Source organism: Myotis lucifugus, unplaced genomic scaffold, assembly GCF_000147115.1.
Source record: "Myotis lucifugus unplaced genomic scaffold, Myoluc2.0 scaffold_160, whole genome shotgun sequence".
Taxonomy (NCBI): domain Eukaryota; kingdom Metazoa; phylum Chordata; class Mammalia; order Chiroptera; family Vespertilionidae; genus Myotis; species Myotis lucifugus.
Window position 1 is genome coordinate 2,736,562 of NW_005871208.1, and position 21,882 is coordinate 2,758,443.

Genomic DNA, 21,882 nt, shown 5'->3' on the forward strand with positions numbered 1-21,882 from the left:
CGAAAGTTAAACTTAAAAATTTTTTTTATCTTTATTGTTTAAAGTATTACAGATATCCCCCTTTTTTCCCCCATTGACCTCCCTCCTTCCCACTCCTGTCCTTCCCCAGCCTTCACCCTATTGTTTGTGTCCATGGGCTATGCATATATGCATATAAGTTCTTTGGTTGATCTCAAAACCCTTCCCTATTGTGAAATCCCTGCATTCGGTAAACTTCTCTTTTCTCATTTTGCAACGGCTTGTCCCTAATGGAGAACTGCAGACCCTACTCCCTAGCAGGGGTGGGCAAACTTTTTGACTCGAGGGCCACAATGGGTTCTTAAACTGGACCGGAGGGCCGGAACAAAAGCATGGATGGAGTGTTTGTGTGAACTAATATAAATTCAAAGTAAACATCATTACATAAAAGGGTACGGTCTTTTTTTTTGTTTGTTTTATTCATTTCAAACGGGCCGGATCCGGCCCGCGGGCCGTAGTTTGCCCATGGCTGCGAGCCTTCTTTATCCTGGACCCTTTACCCCTCGGTCCCTCCTACACTCTCCTCTCTGCTTTTCCAAAGCTCTAATAAAATAAAATTTGCTTTTACAAACTCTCTGGGTCCTTCCCTGGGTCTAGCACAGCTTGGCACTCCACTTTGGGGAGATTATTCCTGTTTCAATCAACTTTCTGGAGGCTTCGGTTTATCTAGTTAACACAAGGGCAACTCTTGGCTTTATTCTATGGCTGTGCAGCCTTTTTGTGAGGATGCTTAAGTGATCTGAGCGAATCTGAGGGAAGGGCAGCAGTGTTTGCCAAAGGAACCGTGGATATCAGGGACTTAATGGGAGCTCTTGGAATAGAGATTCGGGTAGGATTCTGACGGGAGCTGCCAGTTTTAAGGGCTAAGGAGACATAGCGCCCCCTAAGGGAAGTGCGTATTCAAGCGGCTAACTCAGGGGACGATATCACGTGCTCTTCGCCCTGCCAATTGAAAATTACTATTCGCTTCCTCTGTTCCCCATGGAAACAGCCCCGCCCCATGGACCTTCCGCCTCATTCAGTGATGAGGTTTTGGTATTTTATTGAGTGTTTCAGCTGACAATCAAATACCTGCGTCTTACGGTTGGACACCTTGCTTTCGCTAAGCAAACTAGTACATTTATTGGTCAATAAAGCAATAACTGGCACCCGGCCGTCCAATAATCCCCAGGCTAGGCGGGGTCTAATGAGGGCGTCGGGCCAATCAGCGGCGGCGTTGTTTTTGCGGCTCCACGTCGGCACCAGCTGCGGGGCAAGATGGAGGCGCTGATCTTGGTAGGAGCCGGGGCAGCTGAGATGCTGCGGTGTCCAGAGGGGTCGGGAGTCGGGGTTCAGCCTGATTGGGAAGGGTTAGAAAGGGGAGTTCCGGGTAACCCTCGGGGGCCGAAGGCGCGGCCAGCCCCTGAATAGCGTGTGGCCTAGAGCAGGAGCTAAAGCCTCGGTTTAAAGTGGGAAGCTCTGCCGGAGAGAAGGTAGAGTTGGTGGAAAGTTGCAGGGAGCACAGGGAGTCCTGAGGACGCAAAGGTTCATGAGCGAACTGAATTGGGATCTTTCAGGTTTCCCCGATTCTGAGCCTGGTGGATGATATCCTGATTTGAGTTTCCCCAAATCTCCAAACTCGCCCCGAATTGTAAGAATAGAGTGCAGGCTTCTTTTGTGAGTTGTCACAATCTGACACTCCTTTGGTAATTGCCTTTCACATTCCTTCCGAAAACTGTTTTCTTTTTACTTCGGTTTCCTGTTAATCCACTTTAGATAGATTTGTCATGCTAAAGAATCAGTCTTCCATCAAAGTTCTGGAATACCTGGTAGAGTTAGCATGGCTTGTGGAACGTTTTTCCAGACTCCTTATTCTGCTCTTCCTTTTCCTGCCCATTTAAACTTCAGGAATTATTCCTGTAGGATCTGGGATGCTAACTCTCTCTTAGATTATAGGGGAATCTCGGTGGTTTAAGGGGTGTATGTCCATATGCTCTTTTATGCTTGTTCAAACAAATAAAACACGATTACCTCTTCTTTTAAAATTGGACCAGAGAATTTCTCTCAAAAGTGCCCCATCTGTTTCGCAATTCGGAGGTGTGTATGGGAATTTAGCTCCCAGCTCCTTCCTCAATTGAGTTGAACTCTAGGCCTTTTTCTTGTCTTTTTTTCTTTCCTTCAGCTCTAATACATGTACACATTCAGATCTTCATCAGGTAAAAGAGAATAACAGTTTCAGTTATCTTTTTCAAAGTAGCAAAGATAGAGATAATTGGTCAAGTCTAGGTAAAAAGCTTAACATTTGAGTAGTTTGTATTTTTTTAATCTGAGTAGTTTTTAATGAGCTATTGTCTGTCCCAAGCAGGTAATCACTGTTACCAGTTAACAGGTGTGGGATAAGTTCTAGGGAATTGGTTTCTTGGGAAGTTCTTAGAAATTTTTAGACTTTCCTACATGTGTTTAGAAGGGAGCCTGTTTATAGGTAAATGAGTGAGGGAGATGACACTTGGGGAGCTGTGTGTAATGGTCAGTTGAAGGACTTATATGTAAAATCTCTTACATTTCCTCTTACCTCCGTTCTCTGTCTCTGCTTCCTCAGTGAAGTAGATTTCAACCTGCTTCTTTCTTATATTTATTACCTAAGATGCCCCATTCACAGATCCCTGATAACCTGGTCAGGTACCCCACCCCTGAACTTTGCTTTAGAAACCGTACTGATTTTCCCAGCTGGTGTGGCTTAGTGGTTGAGTGTCGACCTATGAAGCAGGAGGTCACAGTTCGATTCCCAGTCAGGGCACATCACATGCCCAGGTTGCCACTGCATTCCCAGTCGGGGGCGTGCAGGAGGCAGCCAGTCAGTGAGTCTCATCATTGATGTTTCCATCTCTCCCTCTCCCTTCCTCTCTGAAATCAATAAAAATATAAAAACAAAACAAAACCCCTACTGATTCTCTGTCATGATGAACCTATATAGTGGGGTTAGGAGAAACCAAGGTATAGGGAAAAGGGCTTGCTCAAATAAGTACATTGTCAAAACTAGATTAGATTTTGATTCCCAATCCCAGACTAATTCTCTAACATTACCTCATCATCAGCTTCCACCTCTTCAATATACAAAATTGTACTTTGACCATCAGTTATGTAAAGTACCAACTGGTATCAATTCTTGTGCTGATCTCCAGAGTTCTTAGGATATTAAACTAGTATTTTCCTTTATCTGTATCAGCTCTTTCCAACCTTCTTTTTTTTTTTCCTCTTTACAATTTCAATGTATTTTGGGCTCCCAATGAATAATTTATATACCTTTCTCACCATTCTAGCCCTTCTCAATTGGAGTTCCAGGAGAAAATTAAGCCCTAATAACCTGAGGCATTGTATGTAATGAATCAACTTCTCTTTATCACAATGGCACTAGTTCTGTAACATGCTTCAGAGAAGTGAGAAAATAGTCATGGAAATAATTTTCAGCATTCAGTGGTTCAGATGAGGAACGCTTGTTGGGATTTAGGTGATATTTCCTAAGTTTTTCATTCTCTTCTCACTACCCTCACATACTGGCCCACAAAATTTAGCTCCATCTGATTCAGAATCACCCTTCCTCATTGCTCCTTTTATTCTCTTCCCCTCTTCTGTCTACTCAGCAGTATCTCCTGATTCTTAGGTCACCATCTTCATTATGAAAAATATGAAGAATCCTTGGATCTGAACTTAGCTTTCTTCTGAACTAAAGAGTTTACTGTAACTGCATAGTATTTAACAAGCCACTCCTTAGAAAGGGAGACAACTTCTAAAGTTTCTTTACGCTTCCTCCTTTCACTTAAAAAATTATTTTTTATTGATTTTTAGAGAGAGAAACATCAATGTGAGAGAGAAGCTTCGTTAGGCTGTCTCCTGCATGCCCCTTATTGGGGATCGAGCCTGAAACCCAGGCATGTGCGCCAACCAGGAATCGAACACTGAACTCCTGGTCCATAGGTCAATGCTCAATCACTGAGCCATGTTAGCCGGGCTCCTTTCACATTTTTATTACCTGGTTTGGCTGAACCTCTTCAGAAATCTGATCAAAGCTATTCTATCCTCACCTCTGCAAGCACATACCTGTAGAATATTGAGAAGAAAGGAAGGGTAAGCTAGAGGAGATCAAGAAGAACCATCAATTGAAATTTGATCTGATTATGAGTATATCTAAATATCACTAGGTTCTCTTCATTTAAGGATTTTACAATGGGTCACATTTCTTTTTGTTTTGTTTTAATTTTTTAAAAATTTTCTTGTTTGTTAATCCTCGCCAGAGGATATTTTTCCATTGATCTTTTAGAGAGTGGAAGAGAGAGGGAGAGACAGAGAGAGACATTGATGTGGGAGAAACACATCGATTGGTTGCCTCCTGCATGAGCCCCGACCAGGGCCCAGGGCCCAGGGCCCGGCCGAGGGGGAGCCTACAACCAAGGCACATGCCCTTGACCGGAATCGAACCTGGGACTCCTCAGTCTGCAGGCCGACGCTCTATCCACTGAGCCAAACTGGCCAGGGCACTTTTCTTTCTTTAATTAAATAATCCAGCCCTAGCTCTCAAGCACATTCATCTGATCTTTCTCAGCTCTCCTTGCAGTCTCTAAGGAAACAACATTTCATCGCCTTCTGTTCCTAGTACTTAGTAATGATGCTCCCAGCCTTCATCTGTGGACTTAGCTTTCTCTCTCCTGCTGTTTTCTTTTTTTTTTTTTTTTTTATTTAATATATTTTATTGATTTTTTACAGAGAAGAATGGAGAGGGACAGAGAGTTAGAAACATGGATGAGAGAGAAACATTGATCAGCTGCCTCCTGCACACCCCCTACTGGGTATGTGCCCACAACCAAGGTACATGCCCCTGACCGGAATTGAACCTGGGACCCTTGAGTCCGCAGGCCGACGCTCTATCCACTGAGCCAAACCGGTTAGGGCTCTCCTGCTGTTTTCTGCTGGTTATCCCTTCCTTGTGAATGGAGAGGGATCCCTTCAGGTCACCATTCTCCTTTAATAACCTATGGAATCTTAAAGATAAAGGCTTATCCCCTTCCTTCCTTGGTTTACCTTTTTTCTCAAAATGAATTATTCTAGCAGACTAGATCCTTAAATCTTCCTTCATATATTTCATTTCTCAGTCCTCTTTGGATTCACTTTCAGAGTGCTTTTCCAGTGCTTTATGGACCAGACTTCTTGTTTGAATCTTTTTCTCTCCCCTTAATAACTTTTTTGTCCTAAAAAAAAATGACCAAATCCCGAATTGTAAACCTCATTCAAACACCAGGGCATCCAAAGTGCACAAGAGTATGCACATATGGAGGAGGAAACTATGCAGAATACATCAGTGAGAATTAAAGGTTGATATTGCTCTGTTGCCTTCGCTCCCTGAATCATCTTAATGGGGCTTTTGTTAAATTCCTTTGGCACTAACAGTAGAGGTACTTGGCCTGAATGTCCCCTCCTCCTGCTCTGGGCAAAGGTATCAATTACATTAAGCCCCCAAAGCACTCCCATCTCCTTCCTGGCAGTCCCCTGTGCCCCTCTCCCAGCTGTGTCCTTGCTGGTGCCTGGCCCCTCCATTTCGTTAGGAGAAACAATCTCCTCGTTCCTGCACTGTGGAGATATATTTCTCAGCTAGGGCGCGAGCAGTGCCAGCACTGCCCCCGGTGAGGTCCCTGGCAGCCATAAAAATTTTTATTGTGATTATGTTGGTGTCGGGGTGTCCATCTGGGTTATTGCACACCTAGTTTAATTGATTGAAGTTTAATTTATTGACACTTCAAATTAAATGATCAGAATAAACTGTGCTGTTACTCTGGCCGGCTTGTTTTAATGGTTGATTGCTGGAAGCAGACCTCGGCTTGAACTAAAACCCCTAAAGAGCAATTGACGCTGCTTCTAACTCTCCCCATGTCTTGCCCTCCAAGAAGACCTCGTTATAGATTTCCGACGTATTTATATATATTTTTTCCCTCTCCTTCATAGTGGTGGGAAAGAGTTGGTCCCTGGCAAGGTATAAATTACATCAAAGGTCTAGGGGAGCTGTCACGGTCAAAAGAGGAGGAGGGGTCTCCACATGAAGAGAGCCAGACCCTTGAGAAGCCAGATCTTCCCTGGGAGGTAGAGGATGAATGCAATTATCCAAATATTTGAAGGAGCATAGTGGCAGATTTAAAGTCTTTCTCATCTAGATACTTGCTACTGTTTTTTACTTTACTCCACCAACATGACTTGCTTAGACAGGATATTGACAAGCAAACTAGTTATGGAAAAGGGAACTAAAGAAGCAAATAAAGGATAGAACAGGAATAAAGAACCAGTGCCTAACTACCCATCTATGTTAGAGCAATTAGAAAGACAAAGGCAGAGTGCCCATGGGCAGCCGATGAAGATGGATTGGGAGGTTAAGTCCATGAACATTTTAAGATGCCCGCCCACTTTCTGCCTCTCCTGATTCTGCACAGAATAGGCTTTCTCCCAGATCAGAGTTCTCTGGTCTTTAGATTCCCTAGCCTGGTCACCTCTTCTGGTGTTTGACCACATCTCTTCAGGAAATCTTTCAAGGAAATCTTGTGTGCTGCAGATGAAGCCTAGGTCTTATTTGACTGTTTTTTTAAAAAAATATATATTTTTATTGATTTCAGAGAGGAAGGGAGATGGAGAGAGAGATAAAAACATCAATGATGAGAGAGAATCATTGATCGGCTGCCTCCTGCACACACCTCACTGGGAATCGAGCCCACAACCCGGGCATGTGCCCTGACCAGGAGTCGAACCGTGACCTCCTGGTTCATAGGTCGATGCTCAATCACTGAGCCACCAAGGCTGGGCCTTATTTGACTTTTTAACTTTCCCATTATCAAGGCAGATAATCCCCATTTATAGCCAGTTGGCCTGGAAAGCTCTGTCTACCAATTTTCTCCCTCCTTTTCTCTTGTGTAGTTTTTAGAAGAAGACTGAAACTGAGGGAGAGGCTAGCAATTCTGCCTCCAGGGTTGATTTGGGGGAGCAAATAGATTGAAAGATGAACACAGAGGCTATCAATTCAGTCTTTTTAAGACTAGCTTTTTGGTGCTCACTTCAACAGCCCATATACTAAAATCGGAATGATACAGAGATTACATGCACGGCCCCTGCACAAGGATGACACACAAATTCATGAAGTACTCCATATTAAAAAAAAAAAAAGACCAGCTTTTTGTTTTCAGGAGCAGATGGAGGGGAGGGGAGAGTTGGGAATAAATTAGGATACCGATCATGATCAAGGACTCATCAGAAATGGATCTATCCCCATTTGATTTTTCCCTTTGCTGAGTGATATTTAAATGAGGGCTCCTGAATTACCAAACTGGGAAAGCAGAATGTTCTAATGTTGCCCCCAAGCCTCAGGTGGAGAGTACTCTGATTTCTGCTGGTTCAATTCATTTCTCTTCCTAGTAAGTACTGCTTGCTTTGTCCCACATTGCTGTAATTGTTTCACTTCCATAATAGTTTAAGAATTAGGGACTGTGTGACCTCTGGGCATAAAATTCTCTAGCAGACTGGCTTTCTGAATTTTAATACAGGAACAGCTTAGTTATCCTTGTCCTGCCTGCCTCAGAGCCACCAAATTTAGTCTTCAAAAGCTGCAGGGTGTGGTGCTGATCTTTGCTCCCCTTGCTGGCTGTGTTAGTTTTATAAATCATTTATTAATTTATGAAGGTCACACACATATATTTTTTCGTGTTTTTAAAAATATAAATATTTTTTATTGATTTCAGAGAGGAAGGGAGAGGGAGAGAGCAATAGAAACAACAGTGATGAGAGAGAATCATTGGTCGGCTGCCTCCTGCACACCCCCTACTGGGGATCAAGCCAGAAACCCGGGCATGTGCCCTGACTGGGAATTGAACTGTGACCTGGTTCATAGGTAGATGCTCACCCACTGAGCCACGTTTGGCCATATACATGTTTATTGAAGTCACTAATTGGTGCCAGGCAGAGGAAAAGGAGTGATTTATCAAAGTATCACTCATTTCCCTCTTTTTTCATTCCCTCCCCACACCTTATTCAGAGAGAATTTCATTTAATTCTAAACTTAGGTCTATGAACTCCTTCAAATCATAACAATTTGTGAATGTGTATTTTCCTGGTAACAAGGTCCAAAAATTTCATAAGCTTATCAGAGGGGTCTGCTCTACTTCAAAAAAGGTATTAACATGAACTGATCTAGCTCAGGCCTCTCATTTCTCCAGTGAGGAAGCTGAGTCCTAGAGAAATGTAGAACTTGACGTAATGGATGGCTGATCCAGGCTATAATACAAGGATTTCTTTGGAGTTTAGAGACATTTTCTCCTGTAGTGTCAGAATTCTTGGTAACTGAGCATTCACGTTTTGTATCTATTTTCAGACAGGAAGATTCTTTCCAGGTATCTCTTCTGCTGTCAGTTCTTCCTTCCCATGACATGTTCAGTGTCCTGTATAACCAGTATTTGGTCTTGTGTCATCCAGTTCTGTGGTACCTGTGGCTCCTGAGCATTCTTTCCTGAGCTGTGCTTCTTGAATCTAAGGAACCCTTGGGCAGTATATGAAAACTGCTCTTCCCTGTCAAAGCATTCACCTAATTCTTTTCATTTGAAGTCCCTAGGCTTGTGGCTGGCAAATTGGAGCCCTCAACCCCAGGGGAGCTTTTCATTTTCAAGAAGTCGGCACAGAGTCAGGGAGCAAATACCTGCTTAGGCCATGTAGAGCTGGGATTGGTATCTAGGAATTTGTCCTTCTAGTGTTTACTGTCTTGGCTTTACTTTATAAATAGGATTGAAGGAAGAGCATCTTGTTTCTAGTTGATAAAGATCTGTTACCAAGCCAGAGTACTACTTTTTGGCATGACCATAAAGATTTCTTTATAAGTGGGGAATGAAGAACTTTCTAGGAATCTCAGCCAGATTCTTGCTTGTGCCCTTTCAGCTCGTGGATAGCATCCTCTAACTTCTCCAAGGCTTCTTGGTCCCCCTCCTCCAAGTGAATCAAATAAAGTAATTAGAGCCCCCAAATAGCCTGTCTGCTCCAAACACTCCCCCAGTCATCTTCTGATGGCATATCTATGACCTTACCCCAAAGTGTTCTTTTACTGTATACATTGTGAACACAACTTAGTGCATTTTTAAAAATAAAGAACACAACAAATATATTTTTATATGTTTAATTGATTTCAGAGAGAGGAAGGGAGAGGGAGAGAGACAGAAACATCAATGATGAGAAAGAATCATTAATCGGCTGCCTCTTGCACACCCCACACTGGCGATGAAGCCCGCAATCCAGGCATATGCCCTGACCGGGAATTGAACCGTGATCTCCTGGTTCATGGGTCGAAGCTCAACCACTGAGCAACTCTGGCCAGGCCAATGTAGTGCTTTTTCCAGAGTCCATCTCTCCTAGTTTGGCTTACAAGACACACAAATAGCTCTTATACAGAGCTGCCCTTTTAAAATACTTTTGCTAATGATTATAATCCTTAGGAAACTGCAGGTCATCGGAAGGCCCACAGGGGGCAGCACTAGGAATGACTCGTCCCCTCTAGTCCTTTGTGCTGGGAGAGGGAATACTGGGAGATGTTGATTTTTTACCCCACCTGGCTTCAGAATCCCCTTGTTGAGGTCCAAGTCTCTTTTGCACCAGTCTGTTTGCTTGCTCAGTGTTGTTTTAGCTCTCCTGAGGAATCCAGTCTCGGTTTTTTTTCTCTTTTTTTTTTCCCAGTCTCGGTTTTTCTTGGTAATAAAAAGCAACATAAAAATCTATCTGAGCCACCCAACCTCCTACTACAAATTAATCTGCCTACACATCATTTCCAGGCACCATTAGCATTTGAGGTGAAGTTCTGTTATACACTTAGGCTGTGGCTCTCTGAAAGTCAGTGCATCACAGAACTTTGTCTCGAAAGCTTTCTAGCAGCTACCCATTTGGGTGTGGGAGGGAAGAATAGACCTTTTAAATCCCTTGAACATGGTCCTAAGCTTGTAGGGTCTTTCTCAATAATCAGCATTTAATGTGTTACAAGGTCAAGCCTAGTCCACTGTTGAGGAAGCCCATTTCTCAATAGCTGGGTGTTATTTATAAACTTGCCCTTTGCTAAAACTTAAAAGTGAAATTACATTATCAGTAATGGCTTCTGGGGCCTTTAAACTGGCTGGTTTTATGGTGTGAGAGGAATTCCTGGCCCTCCCTACTCCTGAGATGTAAAGGCCTCGGGCTGAAGTGTAACCAGCTGCAGTCAGGAGGTGGCAGGAGAAGTAAAGGAGAAGCTGCTGGCTCCAGCTGTAGCAGAATAGAGAATTAAAGCAGCATTTAAGCTCTTGCCTAAATTCTCAGCCTGATTTCGTGTTGTTAGTCCTTTGGAAGTTTGAAATGACCAGCCTCTTCTCTCGTGCCTTCTTACCCCTTTCAGAGCTGTAAAATAAGTCCTATCTGGTCTTCTCCTTGACTTCCTTTGCCTGTCTTTTATCTTTCCCAGGAAGATCCAGTATTTTTATTTGGGGGTTTCCTTGATAGCATCTTCTAAAAAACTCATGAAAAGATCCAGAAATCTGTTTCTCTTTTTCTGCAGGCTGTTTTAGGTGCTCATACTTCGTTGGCCACAAAGGACATTGTCTGACTCTCCTAGTTGGCAGGTGGCCATAAGGGTTTTTCTTTTCTTTGGGATCCCATTCTTTCTAGGGATGCCAGACTCTATGGCTGCAAGAACTGGTTACCTATGCCAGCTCAATGCCCAGTTTAGACCATTAGGAAGCTCTCTAGGGTTGCTGTGAATGCAGATGGAGGAACAGAGCCAAACATTTCCAGGGAAAAGATTGTAGGGAAAAATATTTCTTCTAAATTTCCTTCCTTGTGGACTTCTTTTCCTCTCTTAAGGAAACCGATTCCCAATGGTGTCTTTCTTTTGGTGAATTGAGAATCCACGTTGCTATAGAACTGAGCCTGCTTTTTGGGAAGATCTTTCTGTGGGGAATTAGGAAACTGCTTTTATTTCTGACCTATTAAATGAGAATCTAGAGTCTTCCCTCTGCTAAACACAGAGTTCCTTTGGTTGACAGAGGAGTTCTTCATGCCTCATTTTCCAGAGTAATCTATATAGGGTGGGCATCTTTAAGGAGTACTTATCAGAGGAGAGATAAGTTGGTAGTAATATCTCCCAAAATGGCCACACTAGATAAGCTACCTATATCTGGAAGTATAATTATAAGAGGATCCCCTAGATTTATACTACATCAAAAAATTTTTACTTTATTCTGAAACTTTAGTCTCATAATCATTCAAAAAATATTGAGAGTTTAGTATGGGTCAGGCATTGTTTTGGACACTTGAACAAAACACAAAAATTCCTATCCTCAAAAACTGAAGTGGGGAAAGCTTACCTTCTTCACCTTGCTGTTAAAAGACTGGGTTGCCTTTCCTCTCATTCTTAACTCCCTGAGCCAGGGGTGGTTCATTGCACGGAACCATAAACCTCCTGGAGCCTCATGGGACAGTTTACCTTTATAGACGCAGTTTCTGGGTCCTTGGCAGTGATTCTTTCCTCCTCTCTCTTGGGTCTTTGTTAAACACATGCTTGGGGAGTATATTTGGCCCCTTTGAGGACTGTGGTTTTCCTAAGTAAGCCAGGAAAGGGAGATAGCAAAGCAACAGCCTTGCCTTACTGCACAGGGAACAGATATCAGTGGTTAAGTAATATTGATTAGAAAGTCAAGGAGTGTGAGCCTGTAAACACCTATACACATATCACTGCCTTCCCTCCATTCTCTTTCTTCCTCTCCTGGTTAGCAGGTTCTCTAGAAGTTGCAAGAGTAGAGGAGCTTTTTGCAAAGTGACACGCTTTGCAGTTATTTGAGTTTTGGTGTGACCATTGAGGTTGAGGCTGTGATTTCTTTAAGAGAGCCAGTGTACTCCAAGTTTGATTCCTGGTAGTGAAGAAACACCCCCTCCTGCTCTTTATCTCCAGTCCCCAGAGTGTTTCTTAGACGGATCCTATTCTCATTGCTTCTTAACTTCCCCAGAATTCAGATTAGTTTTTGTCCTGGCAAGTTAAGTGGTGGTGGTCTGAGTATAGTAGAAGAATTGGGATCATAGGGGAGGTCTTGGGAGATGGATGACTCACTGGGCTGCATTCAGAGTTGGGGTGTGTGTGTGTATGTGTGTGTTCGTGCGCTGACATTTCCCTCTGTTCAGTGTGTGGGTGTTTAGGGAAGGCTTGCTTTATGCCTCTGCATTGCTACTGCATTGGGACTGCGGAAACTTCCAAGTACATCAGGGCATTCAGCCCTGTTTTCAAATAGCCTTGTGCAGTGCCTATTAATTAATCTGGTCACATTCCACACTCACCTGTGAGGGAGGGTAATTTGGAAACAAGTGTAGCATAATATTTGGAAATAACAGCATGACCTACCTTGATTAAGCACTCTGTAGGTCTGGCTCAGAGAAACTTTATCTGATGCTGCTTTGGAGTCCTTTGTTAAAATGCCCCCTCTCTCAATTCACTTCATTCACCACTTGGTCATGCTCAGTGGGAAATGTCAATATCTAATCAGGTTGGGATAGGAGACACACAGAGGTACCCAGTGGGACTAGGAGAAGGTATCTGGTTTGCCAGTGGTGTCAGGAGCCTTCAGGACTGAAGGTATGTTCCTATCTCTTCAGGAACCCTCCCTGTATACTGTCAAAGCCATCCTGATTCTGGACAATGATGGTGATCGACTGTTTGCCAAGGTAAGATTCCCTTTCAAATTAGTTTAGGAGCAAGACAAAGACTTACTCTGAGATTTGAATCTTGGAACTGGCCCTATTAACTGATATTCCTTGAAACTAATTTTTAAAATTCTTCCATCTTTTCCATGTCTACTCCAGATGAAACCTAAACTGCTTCTGTCCCTTAGTTGCCCTGTTTCTCTGCTTGCTAGCCTCAGACTTTGACCTCCTTTGTTATCAGCATCTGAGCGGTGAAGAACTTTGCAACCTTGGTTTCTGAACAAAGCAGTGTCTAGATGTGAGAAGTAGCCTGCCCATGCCATCACTCCAGTCCCTTTCCCTTCTACTTTTCACCTGCCTGGATTTTTCCAGGGAAATTTCTTATAGTTCTAGGGTTCCAGCCCTAGGCCTGCAGTTACCACCAAGCTTGTTGCCTTCTGGCTTTCCCATTGTGATATTTCTAACTTTGGATCTATTAAAAAAGAAGAGAAAGGACACCCCTCTGCTCTCCTCTATGTTCTCCCCCCTCCTGTAGACATTTTTTCTGTCCCTGGTGTATTAACTCCGGGCAAGCATAGCATAAATCAATCAGCAGGTAGAGATTAGTTTAGAATTCACCAGCTGTTCCTCCCTGTAATTGGATGTAACTATGCAGGACACCTTTTGAAACAGTTATCCAGTTACTAAATGCCAGACCTGTCATAGGTCTTCAGCTGACTGCGACGGATTAGCCCCTAAAGAGCAGAGCGATTTAGCAGCCTGCATCTCCGCCTCCTTGCCAGGGAGAGCTTGGGAGTGGGCTCAACAATGTGCTAGATTGCCTCCTGCTTCTTTCAGTTTGCAGACAAGAAAGCTAAGATATGAGAGCACATAGGGTAGGGGTTGCCTTTCTTTAGAGGAGATTTTTGTAGCCTTTCCCTATTCCTCAACTTCATACAGTGAATGAGGGTCTGCAAGAAGTGTTGTGTGCTTTTAGGGCCGTTTGTGTTCTCTAGCACTGCTCCCTGACCTGCAGTAGCTTCTGGGAAGCACTTGAAGAGAGTGGCCTCAGGACTGCTCTCCTAGGAAACAGAGAGGGGCAGAACCTCATCATAGGACTCGGAGGCCTCTGCCCTTACAGTCTTAGAAATGTGAGGTGAGGGTGTTTAGAGCAGGGTCCTTAAAAAATTATTTTTGTATCTGATTACTTGCTGCCCATTCCCTGCCTCTGTATTTCTTCCTTCTTCTTCTTTTTTTAATATATATTTTTATTGCTTTCAGAGAGGAAGGGAGAGGGAGAAAGAGATAGAAACATCAATGATGAGAGAGAATCATTGATCAGCTGCCTCCTACACACCCCACTGGGGATTGAGCTGGGACCCTTCAGTACACAAGCTCTATCCACTGAGCCAAACCGGCTAGAGCAGTTCTTCCTTTTTTATGTCAGTATTTCTCCCTTACCCCATGCCTTAAAAGAGAGAAATCCAAGATCCAGGGCAAAACACAGTCACTAATCATTCTGGGCTCAGCTCTAATGACCCAACCCTTCTCCTTTCCCTCTGGCCAGTACTATGACGACACCTACCCCAGTGTCAAGGAGCAGAAGGCCTTTGAGAAGAACATTTTCAACAAGACTCATCGGACTGACAGTAGGTCATTTTCCTTTTCACTACTCCCTGTGTTGGGGGAACCATGGTGGGAAGGGGGTGGCAGCAGGACTGCGGAGAAAGGATAAAATGACTCTGCCTCCTTTTTCTCTTTTTTCCTCCTCCCCTCATATAATAAACTCTTCAGAAATGTAATGGGGAGGTGAGTGTACCTCACGCGGGAATACCGTGCTGGAAGGTTGGCTGTTAGCTACCTGTCTAGTCTCTGGATTTATGAGCCTCACTTGACAAATTTAACTGCAGCTCTGCTTATTGTACCGCATCCATTAGGGCAGGTAAATGGAAGTCTGTAAAGGTGACCGCTCTGCATTTTCACCTCCGAAGGATCGACTAGTATCCTGTCTCTTATACAAGAAGGGAAATGAGAGTAGTGGGGGAGGGGTTAGAGGAGAAGATACATTTACTGGTAGACTTCCCCAAATTTATACTTCCTTCTGCTACCACCTATAAATAAAAAGCAGATCAACTTTGGGGGTCATTCGACCTGCATTATCTCAGCCCAAAACAATTGGATACCAGGAGTTCATGGTAATTCCTTCTGTCCCACTTTCTTGTCTCAGGCCACCTACTGTTTCCATCTTTCCCCCCCAGGTGAAATCGCCCTCTTGGAAGGCCTAACAGTAGTCTACAAAAGCAGTATTGATCTCTATTTCTATGTGATTGGCAGCTCCTATGAAAATGAGGTGAGAATCCCCACCCCTTTGCTATCTCTGATCCTACTTCCTAAACCACAGGCAGGACATAGTTACTGCTTCTGGGCCTTAAGGAATACCACATCCCTCTGGCTTCTGACTGGGCTAATGAAGTTTTTAGAGATTCCTGCTGGCTTCGCAAACGAATCAACCTAGAATAGGAGTTTTCCCAGATCTTTTTCCCAACACATGTAGGAGATGTGTTGGTTTTTTAAAATAATTTTTTAAATATATTTTTATTGATTTCAGAGAGGAAGGAAGAGGGAGAGAGAGATAGAAACATCAATGATGAGAATCATTGATCGGCTGCCTCCTGCAAGCCCCCCATTGGGGATCGAGCCCACAACCCTGGCATGTGCCCTTGACCAAATTGAACCTGGGACCTTTCAGTTTGCAGGTCGACGTTCTATCCACTGAGCCAAACTGGCTAGGGCTAAAATAATTTTTAAAAATTGATTTCAGAGAGGGAGGGAGAGGGAGAGAGAGATAGAAACATCAATGATGAGAGAGAACCATTGGCTGCCTCCCGCACATCCCTTACTGGGGAGTAAGCCTGCAACCTGGGAATCAAACCAGTAACCTTTTGTTTCATGGGTTGATGCTCAACCACTGAGCCAAACCAGCTGGGCTGGATAGATAATGTCTTTTAAGATGGATTTCTGAGATATGGTCAAGGTTGGGGGGATGCTTGCTCCTCCTATAAAGATTCCATACCTGACTTGAGTTTGGATCAATTAGCCAACATTTTGGGTCATGTTGAAGCTATACATTCTGAATGGGTATAGTCCTTGAGACTTGAGACTTGTACACTTGAGAAGATTGGGTGTAGTCCTAACCTGCTTCCTCTGCTCAGGAAAAACTACCTCAGGTAAACAAGTTCTAGGAAGGAGAATAGATAAGTAAAAATAAGCACATAATTTGAGGCAAAATTAGAATTTTGAGAGATTCAACTCTTACTGAGCTCTTGTTGCTATAAGTACTTTGTAAAGTACATTGTTATTGAAACCTTACAGCACTTCTTTGAGTTGTAGGCATTGGTGCCCTTGTTTTGTACATGAAGAACCATATGAAATTACTAGTATTTAACCACTGTTGAACTACAAAAGTGGCAGTTTCATGTGGTTCAACCTAATTTTCCCAGGGTTACACATCTAGAAAATGGCTCAGCTGGAATTTAATCCCAGATCTGTCTGACTTCAAAGCCCATGCTCTTTTGACCAACTTTCTGATGTCAGCTATTGCTTGGTTAATGATTTCTCTATCTAAGATATTAGATAACATATATCGTTTGTAAATACATGCAGAGCAAGCATGTCAAACTCATGGCCAGTGGGTTTCGAATTTGACTTGCTTGATGTAGAGGATTATGACAGGAAAGTTCTATTTAAACAGTCTGGTCAAAGAGAGACATCAAATTGTAAGATCATGTGGCAGAATTTATTTCTGGGAGAAACCACAGGTCCTCTTTCTGTTTTGCTCTCACTTCCACCTTATGCTTTTGATCCTTGTGAAAGCCTGTGTCTTTTGATGCTTAACCAATTTGAGGGTTTTATTTTCAAGTAGCAGCTTTCAGTCTCAAACCTTATCCTTCTGCTTCTTCTGTCTCCCAACAGCTGATGCTCATGGCTGTTCTGAACTGCCTCTTTGACTCATTGAGCCAGATGCTGAGGTGAGCAGTCCATTCTTGACATGTGTTTGGGAGAGAACGTAACTATTCTTCAGGCCCCGGGATTTGTGGGGAATCAGCAGAGGCTCCAGAGAGCTGATTTACCTTCAGAAGTTGGGCTTATTATTTCAGAGTAACTCACACTGATGGGGAAGACTGGATGAATGGAGAGTATGTCCCTCTGGAATAATTCTCCTAAGAAAAAGGGGATTGGAAGGGAGCTGAATCGTCCCCTCTGTGACTACTCTGTTCCCCAGTGGCTCTGTCAGAGTTCTAAGCACCCTCAAAATGCTCTCCTGGACTTCATTCTTTACATTAGAGATCGGAAAGGGGCAAGCATAGGGAAATGTCTCAGATAAAACATCTCAGTACCTTGGGAATGGAGTCAGCGCTCCCAATTTTTCACTTTAGCCCTTAGTTTTTTCCCTTCTGTAGAACAGGAAGAATGTGTCAATTACCCTCTCCTCCCCTTCCATCACTCCACCAGTCCTCTGTTCCCCATGTAGTTGGGCAGTAGATGTAAGATACTCTCCCTGAAAATATACAGGGCTCTGAATTTCATTCCCCCAGCGGCTCCCAAGTGAACCCAGCACAGACAGCCATCCGGAGCAGAACAGCAGGCATTCTCAGCCTCACAAAATCAGCAGGGTGAATGGCTCAGATTTCCTCAGGAAGGGGATGATTTATTTCTTAGCCAGGTGAATGAAAGACTTCATTTCGGGTAATCTAGTGAAAGAGTCAAACTGACGGATGTGACTGGCCACAAGCACTAACCACCGGATCTGAGGCTGGTGGATGCTGTGGGCCTTGACTGTTCCCAACCCCTTGTTGGGCTTCTTTTCAAGACCTGAGCAGAGCTGTGGGGGGGAGCGGGGGGAGGAAAAGCAGCAGAGAGAGGCTTAGAAGGTTTGTCAGAGCTTGAGTGCACTCAACCCCTCCCCACCTCCTGCCACCACTAGATTGAGTTTTAGCTCTGTTTATTTCCTTTTTTCCACCCACTGATGTCAGCATTTATGACTAATGTTGAGCAGCATCATGGCAGGTAGGAAAGAAACAATAGCTCTGGATAATCAACCCTTGAATAGTCAGAAATTAACTGTATTTTTTGAATCTCTTTCCTGACATTCCTGATCCTTTCTCAGCAAACAAGAGTAGGAAGGGGTTTAGAGTGGATTAGCTAAAAAGTTCTTATTTACCTTATTTCTTTGTGTGGTTGGTGGAGACATTTATTGGTCTAGTGTAAGATCCCAACTAGGACAATGTTCTAGGATTCCTTTCACACATGGGCTCGTTTTTCTTTTTTCTTGGGGACTCAGGAAAAATGTAGAGAAGCGACTCTGCTGGAGAACATGGAGGGGCTCTTCTTGGCAGTGGATGAAATCGTAGATGGAGGGTGAGTTCTCTGACTTCCCTGGACCTCCCTGGATCTAGGGTGTGTGTGTGTGGGGGGTGGGCGGGGGGGGGGGGGGGTAACTGCCCTATCCTAAGGCAAGTGGGCTGAGTGGCCAAAGTATCTCCACAGTGAGTTGGTCCTTCAGGAGAGAGTGAACGATGGTCTCTTTGTCTTTGTAGGGTGATCCTAGAGAGCGATCCCCAGCAAGTGGTACACCGGGTGGCATTAAGGGTAAGCAGGAGTGTTCCTCTATATTCCTCCTCTACTCACTTTCCAGGGCCAGATTTGCTGAGTGTATCTAAGGGTCTGGGCTTGTAGAATATATACAGTCTTCTGCTTTTTCAAGTTCTCACTGTCCCAAAGAAGGGAAGCAGAGGAATGTTATTTCTGCCCCTAACCTAGTATCTAGCACCTCATATGGTCTTTGCATAGAGTGCACATTTAATACATACTCATTGAATCAATGATGAAATAAAGAGATTTTAATATTGCTGGTCCTGAAACTATAAAGGAACTTGAAGTTGGTTTATTCTTCCTTTGGGGATGGATCACAGTCATTTGAAGAGAGTCTTCCCTGTCTTTTAAGGTCTTATAAAATGAGGATAACACCTCTTCATCAGGAAGTACTTATTTGCTAGAACCTCAGTCCCCTTTGGTGTAGTGATAGCAGAAAGGGGTGTCTGAGTTAACCATAGAAGGCTCCAGGTCTGCTGGGGAGATCATGATGGGTGCAGAGAGAGTCCACTAGCAAATTGTGGGGGTGCAGAGATGTCTGAACAAAACAAATCTCCCCATTCACAGAATGTCCCATCTCTGACCTCCACAGAGTGAAGGCTGACAGTGCTGGGTAATGGGAAATCTTTTCCCTTAACTGCCGAGGGCTCCATTTGCATAGTTTAATCTTCTCCTCTAACATATGTCTCTATGTGGCAAGAGAGAGGGGCCCCCCTACCAACTCCCTCCTTCCCCTTCTCAGGCTGCTGTTGCAGCAGTTTATTTCTTCAAATTAACATGCTGTCGTTACCCATCGGGCCTTGCAGGATCCATTAAACTATCCCTGGCTCCCCCTCATCCTTTCCCTAGTGATATTGATATTCAGGGAAGGTCTTCTCTGACTAGGGAATCAGGTCCTCCTAAGTTGTGGATCACATAACCTGCTGATTACTTGGAATTGAATAAATCTTTTAAGAAGTCCTCCTGCCTTAAAATAGAGGATGGAGGAAATGACCATTTTTTGCTCACAGTCCCTCTGGCCAAGTAAAATCGTGACTGTACTAGTCCCTAGGAAGGACTGTGAAATTTAAGGTATCTGCCCTTTGCTTCAGTTTAAAGGACCATCTCTTCCTTGTCCACTACCAAACGTCAATCGGGTCTTGCTCCAGCTTTCTCTCACACTCAGTGCTGTTTCCTCTGTGTTGTAGGGTGAAGATGTCCCCCTCACAGAGCAGACCGTGTCTCAGGTATGACTTTCCTTTCTTCCACTGGACTGGATCACTAAAGAGGCTAGCATAGCATTCCACAAAGTCTGAATGAAAGATTGAAGGCGCATCTTCCTGGACTCCCTCTTATTCTAGAGAATTGGGATTCATACAGCCAAATTCTCCTACCCCACCCCAACTTCCACCCCAGATTCCTGTGAGCAGTGGCTATCAGCCTTGGCGTGTACCCTTCAAACCCTCCCTGCCGGATGCTTCATTCAGTGATTGATTCCTCAGCAGAGGCTTGCCTTAAGCAGATGGTCGGTGTGTGTACACACACACAATCTCTCTCTCTTATTATTCAAATGAGGGCTAAGTTGGAAATGCATATTCTAGAATATGCAAGTTTTACAGATCCATCCTGCTACTTTGCAAATAGATTTGTCTACCTGATGGGGGGAGCAAGGGAGAGATTCGGTTTTCTAGCCATTTGGAATTCTCACTAAGAAGTCCATCTGGGTGTGGTAACACACACACAACCCTTTGAACATATGCCCAGTAACCCCCAGTTTTTTTCTTTCCTCCCAGGTATACCTCTTCTCTCTTCATCCTCCTAATGGATTTGAAATTTTTTGCCATTTCCCAAACTGACAATCTTCTAGGGCCTTAGAGAGCTTCTTCCCATTCTTCTACCTTTGGGGATTTTCTACTTGCCATTCTTCTAAGGACAGGGAAGGCAAGTGAGGGCAAAGAAAGCCCCCATCCCCATCCCCACCCTCTCCCCCAGCAAGCCCCTCAATGCTGCCCTTGTCCCTGCAGGTGCTGCAGTCAGCCAAAGAACAGATCAAGTGGTCACTTCTTCGGTGAAGACCCCACTGTTCCTGGCTCCTCACCCCCTCAAAAAATCCACATGTCTGCCGTGACTTCTCATCCAGTCCCCCAACTGATGCTCTCAGGATCATCTCGGGGATCACAAGGGATCCTTAAATCACCATCCTGTCTGTGGTTGCTGTCCCCAAACCCCTAGGCGCTTCTCATTCCTTCTTTCTTTCTTTCTTTCTTTCTTTCTTTCTTTCTTTCTTTCTTTCTTTCTTTCTTTCTCTCTCTCTCTCTCTCTCTCTCTCTCTCTCTCTCTCTCTCTCTCTCTCTCTCTGCAGTTCTGGGAATTAAGCTCCCAGGAGATGTGGATGCAGGGCAGGGGAAGCACCTCTTCCTTTCTAGACTGGATTTATGCTCCCATGTCCTCCTATCCCACATATTTTCTTCTTCACTTCTGTGCCCTTTGCTGCAGCTACACGTCAGATCAAAGCAGGAGAAAGAATGTGCTGAGTGTTTATCTCCCTTTAGTTTTATCCAGCCTTCATCCCAACAGTCCATATGTCCAGCAAGGGGAGGGAGAGGGAGAATTCTTTTCTATAGAATGAGTGGGGGTGGGGTGGGGATAGGTATATCTAGTCTCAGCCACCGCCCCCCCTTCTAGCCTCAGCATTTTCTCCCATTCCTTCTTACTGCCCCATCTTCCAGTCTTGGAAAAAAGATTGGAACAGCTCAAAGGCAGGGGACAGAGTGGAAGAAGTTATTTAAATTTTACTGGATAGGGCTTATAAAATTCTGCATTTCAGTCACAGCTGCATTCTTTACCCTGGTTCTGGCTTATAGCTTCAGAACTGCTGTGGTCTGTGTGTTCATTGTGGGAGTGTCCATTTCTTGGTCCCATACCTTAACTCTACCTTCACTCCCCTGGGATGTTTGCCTGGCTTGTCCTCTCTGTACCCTGGAGGAAAGCTAGTCCCTGAACTAAAACTCTATTCTAGTCTTGGGAGGAAGAGTTTCTGCTCAGAACTAGGGAGGGGGTGGAATTTATGACTTGGGCCTCTGGGCTCTCTCAGTCCTGTTTGCTCCCCCACATGCTTTTCACTCCCCTGCCTTGGGCCTGCAGTCTCTGCCGCTTAACCCTATCCTCTCTCCACCTCAGCCTTATATCCAGGCAGTAGGTCTGGGCTCTTTCCCTCTCTAGGTCGCTGCGAGAGAGATACCTTTCTTCAGAAAACCTTCAGAATGTGGATTTCCCCATGGAGATGGAGGATGGAATGCCCACTCTTGAGTCTAATCTTTCCTCTTGACCCAAAACTTCCCAGAAAAATGTCTCAAAAAACCTTCCTGAGACTTAGGATTCTGTCTCACCCACTAACTGCTAATTCTCCAAGACTGAAGCGGGTGCACAACTGGGCATATTTGAGGGGGCATTTTTTGTGTAAGAGATGTCTGGAGTCAGGGGATAGCCACCTTCATATACTGCTCTGTGCGAAGTGGAATAAAACAGATTTCTTTTTCCAAACTGCCT

At 44.1% G+C, this 21,882-nt stretch overlaps 1 protein-coding gene and 1 non-coding gene across 2 annotated transcripts; both read left to right on the forward strand.

Moving 5' to 3' along the window:
- The first annotated feature begins 1,205 nt into the window (after window positions 1–1,205).
- On the forward strand, window positions 1,206–20,443 carry COPZ1 (coatomer protein complex subunit zeta 1). Its single transcript, XM_006095798.3, is given in 10 exon segments — window positions 1,206–1,293; window positions 12,676–12,744; window positions 14,270–14,351; window positions 14,961–15,052; window positions 16,675–16,730; window positions 18,044–18,060; window positions 18,063–18,120; window positions 18,300–18,351; window positions 19,542–19,580; window positions 20,358–20,443. Coding segments are annotated over 10 exon segments (531 nt in total). The 5' UTR covers window positions 1,206–1,275; the 3' UTR covers window positions 20,406–20,443.
- Window positions 7,078–7,184, forward strand: LOC111827419. Its single transcript, XR_002830972.1, has one exon. It is a non-coding gene; the product is annotated as a U6 spliceosomal RNA (small nuclear RNA).
- Window positions 20,444–21,882: the final 1,439 nt, after the last annotated feature.